The sequence below is a fragment of the Oncorhynchus tshawytscha genome, linkage group LG33 (genome assembly GCF_018296145.1).
Source record: "Oncorhynchus tshawytscha isolate Ot180627B linkage group LG33, Otsh_v2.0, whole genome shotgun sequence".
In the NCBI taxonomy this organism is placed as follows: Eukaryota; Metazoa; Chordata; class Actinopteri; order Salmoniformes; family Salmonidae; genus Oncorhynchus; species Oncorhynchus tshawytscha.
The window spans coordinates 860532-865970 of NC_056461.1; the positions used below are offsets into that span (position 1 = coordinate 860532).

Here is a 5439-nt window from a genome sequence, read left to right on the forward strand (position 1 = left end):
CCACAACATCATAAACCCCGCCTATTTCTAAAATCTATATTCTTAAAATGCGATTTTAATCCTTAACCATACCAATAACCGTATGCCTAACCTTGAATTAAGACCCAAACGCTATTTTTTTATCATTATTTTTTACGATAAAACCAATGTTGACTTTGTGGCTGTAGTAACTAGTGGAAACCACCGAAGCAGCGCCCTCTGAAGAGACGGGAGAACTGTCAGACGCAGGAAAGGGGGTAGCTAGGTAAACCCGTCTGGCCAAGGGTTACGATGAAAATGGCACCAAACCGTACTAACGCTTGACCTTTAAATCCGGACGCAGAAACTCGATCAACTGAATACTCCTGTCAGGTAGCGGCCATTTCAGGTCATTCCAGGTATCTTTCAAATTTAGCCTACTATATTTAGCCTACTAGCAATAAACGGTCTGTCTAGCGAAACGAATAAGGTTACATGAAAGACAGCATGTTGGCTGATAGTGGCAGGCAATTTGTCGTGTGCTTAACTGTGTTGGAAACGAAATAATGATGTCTGATACAACATATTCAAGAGGGATGGAAAGAGACAGAGGAAGGATTACATCAGATTCTATGGCGAGAGGCGCATATCCTCAACAGTATGTTCACCCTGGCAGTCAGCAGCAGGGCATAGACATTCAGGAGCTTGCCTCCAAACGTGTCGACATCCAGAAGAAACGGTTTTATTTGGATGTAAAACAAAGTGCACGGGGCCGATTCCTAAAAATTGCAGAGGTTTGGATTGGAAGAGAACGTCATGATAACATCAGAAAAAGCAAATTAACGCTGTCCATGTCAATGGCACCCGATCTACGTTATTGCCTGGGGGACTTCATTGATTATTACGCTCATATTGGGTTGAGAGGTGGCCTGGTACCACGGCCAGAAGAGCAGAGCAATGGCCAGGGCCGCCCGCACGATTCCCGCAGAAGACCGCAGGATCACCACGCAGCATCAGTGTCTCCCACTGGCTCTGCGGTGTCGGAGGAACATACTCATCGCGTCCTGAAGAGTGAATTCATTGAGAGAGACAATAGAAAGTACTATCTGGACCTGAAAGAGAACCAGCGAGGCAGGTTCCTCCGCATCAGACAGACTGTCAGCAGAGGGCATGGGGCCATCGGTTACTACGGCCAGGGCATCGATCAAACCATAGTGTTGCCGGCTCAAGGGCTAATCGAATTCAGAGATGCACTGTCGCAGCTGATTGAAGACTACGGCGATGATGATGCCACGGATGAGCTTGGAAGAGGCAATGGGAACCATGAAGAATCCACCGAGTTTCCTGAGGCAGCATCATTCCGAGTGGACAATAAGAGGTTTTATTTCGACGTTGGTTCCAATCGGTATGGTGTCTTTTTAAAGATTAGCGAGGTAAAACAGCCATACAGGAACACCATAACGGTTCCCATGAAAGCCTGGGCCAAATTTGGAGATAATTTCATTAGGTATGAGGAAGAAATGCAGCGAATGTTCACCTGTCACAAGGAGAAGAGGACAGAGACTCGCGAGGTCATTGGAGAACAAGAGGATTGACAACGGCATTATATGGCTGTAAGAGGTTTCTAGTGATGGCGGGTTAAAACAGGGATGGAAAAAGCTAAACGTGACAATATCCTAGAACATATGAAAAAGTATTATTTAATGTACCTCTATTAGGCCTATGTCTCTGGTCAACTAGCACTTTTGCTTTGTTCATGGTCATTCCTGTTTCAATCATACATTTCGATTATGGCATCCGTTTTGAAATTGGTGCAGCAGGACGTGTTGCCTATTGAAAAATGAAAAAAATGATATTCAAAAGGCAAAATGATGATATAGGTAATTTATGTGAATCAAATCTCTTTTTTTTATTGTGGTTGACTGAGTGTGCGAATGAAAGTACGGGTGCGCATGTGATTGTCTGATTGAGAAAAAAAGGTGAGACATGAAAGTGTGCACGTCCTGTCCCCCACAATCATTGGTAGGGGGTTAATGTTAGATATACTGCTGAATGCTAGACATGATATTGTTGTTTAAACAGTAACAATAATTTGTGTAGGTAGCGCTTCATGATTTCATGATTTCGTTTTATAGAATAAGGGACAGTTTGGTTGAGGGTTCGCCGACCATCACGGACGAGCTCAAACTCCCTGCATATGTCATTACTCTATAATCAGAGCCGGCTGCAGACAATTATCAACTAGGGGGAAATCATTTTGATGCTATATTTATAATTATATAAAATATATGCAACGATTTTTCATTAACAGGTTTATGTGCCAAAGCACTACACACAACCAATAAGCAATTCAGAGCTACATACCGAATACCGACTTCGAGCACATCGTCATGGTTTGCGTTTTCAACACCCCATTCAAATAGAGTATGTCAATCCGGACAAACAGGGAATACATCTTTCCCTACTCAGTATCGATGGCTTGGCTTGACAATCTCTGAATGTCATTTCACTTTTTGCTATTTTGTAACAGATGTCTTTTTCCATTCATCGAATGGCTGGTGTGTAGTTTGGATGCTGGAATTATATCAGAGTGGAGTGGATGAATGTGCGCAGGTAACCTACAGGAGACTGTTGAAGTAGCCTAATCAGATTAAAACATTGTGACTGATTGAGTTTATGCCATACATAAAATACATATTTAAAGTTAAATTACAAATATTTAGGCTATATTGAAGCGTTAGGTTCAAGGTCGTGTGGAAAAGGAGATACAACGCACATTAAGGTTTCCTGAATAACTGGGCCTGCTAGAAGCATAGGCCTATGTGGCTGCACTATTTAAAACGACTCAGGAGAATGATGATCAGCAACAGAAATTCAAATACAGCCTGACTGTCCTGCGATGCCTTTCTAGACCTTATAATCTGCTGAGAGTAGACCCACAATTTATCCAAATGGAATGAAACGTTCAATTAACTGCTTTTATTCAAATTACATTATTACTTGTACTTACTTGAAAATCATAATTCAAATATTAATTGCATTGCGGTGTTGTAGGCTAGTCTAGGTAGGATCATTTTATTGTCCCCAAGGCCATACACATGTAATTAATTGTATAACAGAGCCAGCAATAAAAATAAAAAACATAATTGAAAGATGAAATAAAAGGTGTACCCCATGTAATAATACTAAACAACATTTGTAGGCTACAACACCTAGCGACCTCACCATGATATGAGCCTTTTGGGATTGTAGTGAACAGTGGGGCAGGGAATAGATCTCAGATACCTGGCGTGACAGACAAACACCATATGCATCGTGTCAATAGGGTTAACCCACTTGCTTGGAGTTGTAACATGGCACATATAGCAAGGTTTGCTACACTGCCCCCTCCTTACTCGAAGGCACATCCCTGTGCCTTCACTACTCAGCCCCCTAGCATGTCTGAGCCATCGCTTAGCCGCCATCCCACTTTTGACACTAGTGTAGCAAACGGCAGGACAAAGATGTAAAACCGGTGCTGTGTTCGAATACCCATACTAACATACTGTATACGACATACTTAATGATTATATACTATTAGTTCATTTTAGTATACTGTAAGGGACCAGGGCTTGAGTCCCAGTCAGGGTACCCCCTAATCCACTATATTGGTATCAGCCAGGTGTTGCAGCCTTTCAGTTGAATGTATTAGCGCTTTGCCTGTCTACTGGAAGTTGATGCTGTTGCTATGCAACCTCTTGCTCGCTTGTTAGCATAACACATGACTAGCTAGACATTTTACGATTTCGGGTGTGTTCGTAAATTCAATATGGAGTGCCAGAGAGCGCTCAGAGTTAACTCTGGGCGTTCATAAATCCAGAGCTGTGTCATGTTCATTTGTAAATTCAGTGTTTTCAATCTCGGAGAACACACTGGAAGCTCTGAGGAGTAGGGTTGAACTGAGCGTTCTGCCCTCACAACGGTAGTCAAGCACCCGAGCTAATTGGCTAACGTTGGCTAGCTTGCTAGCTACTTCCAGACACAAATGAGAAAACACCTCACTCTGACCATTTTACTTGCCCTCGTAGAGCTGCTTAGGCTGTTTTCATGTTATCCAGAGCGTTGGTGACTGACTGGGGGGGGTGGAATGTATGGGTAGGCAAATAAGACAAACGTCTAGCAACCCAAAGGTAACCCAATTTTAGCTAATTAGCAACTTTTCAACAACTTAGCATGTTAGCTAACCCTAACCCTTTTAGCAAACCCTAACTCCTAAGCTTAACCCTAACCGTATCTCCTAACCCCTAGCTTAGCTAACATTAGCCACCTAGCTAGAATTTGGAACATATCTTACATTTTGCAAATTTGTAACATATTGTACGTTTGCAAATCGTAACATTTAATTACTTACAGGTGCAACTTAGTCAGTGTGGCCCCAAAATGATCCTTATCTCATTAGCTGTGTTCGAATACCCATACTAACATACTGTATACTACATACTATTAGTTCATTTTAGTATACTGTAAATGAACGGTATCGTTTCAGTTGAGCGTACTAGCGCTTCGCCTGTCTACTGGAAGTTGATGCTGTTGCTATGCAACCTCTTGCTAGCTTCTTAGCATAACACATATTCAATCTGGAGTGCCAGAGTGCGCTCTGGGCGTTTGTAAATCCAGAGCATTGTCAAATTCAGTGTTTTGGTCTCGGAGCGTTGAGCGCACACGCTGGACTCTCTGGCCGAGGAGTCGGGTTGATCTGAGCATTCAACGGCAGTCACCCAAGCTAACTGGCTAACATTGGCTAGCTACTTCCAGACACATAATGAGAGAACACCCCATTCTGACCATTTTACTCGCCCTAGCCGGGCTGGTTAGAATGTTTTCATGTTATCCAGAGCGTTGGTGACTGTAACTGTGCTGTTGGCAACAATTTAATTACACTTTTTTTTGCCAGAGGTTTACTGACAGGTGTTGAGCATTTGTAAATTCTATGACCAATAAGCATACTATATTCTCATTTCACGTCACGAATAGTACGGTTAGTGAGGTTAGTATGAGTATTCGAACACAGCTATTGTCTTTTACAAGTTATTTAATTCATTTGACTGTGTAATTTATTAGCATAGTATTTGTGCTGAGTGACTAACCGAAACTTCGGTTTTCAAACAACTAATTGATGTCAGTTCAGTCATTTGAATTACATGTTTTATTTCTTTCTGTGAGCTTGATGTGCAGTTTCTGTAAAGATAAATCAGATCAAGCCTGAACTGTGCGATGTAGTAGGGAGTTGTAGTTTCCAACGGGCCAATATTCTACATAGTTTAGAGCAGGAAACATGGTAATTAACTACAATGACCATAATCCATTGGATGCCCACTTAAACTTGTTTGGTCTGTGCGGAGCAAGACACAGAGATTGAGAGGAGAGAACATGCCTTCAAGAGGTATAAAAAGCAGTCGCTTAGTGAACCTGAAAATACATGATCTAAGTGATTGATAGTTA

The 5439-nt window shown here is 42.0% G+C and overlaps 1 protein-coding gene across 1 annotated transcript; it reads left to right on the plus strand.

The window, feature by feature from the left end:
- Positions 1 to 215: 215 nt before the first annotated feature.
- LOC112247257 (purine-rich element-binding protein gamma-like) lies at positions 216 to 3724 on the plus strand. Its single transcript, XM_042310987.1, has one exon. It carries the CDS (start codon positions 525 to 527, stop codon positions 1551 to 1553), a length of 1029 nt encoding a protein of 342 aa, XP_042166921.1. The 5' UTR covers positions 216 to 524; the 3' UTR covers positions 1554 to 3724.
- The last annotated feature ends 1715 nt before the right edge of the window (positions 3725 to 5439 follow it).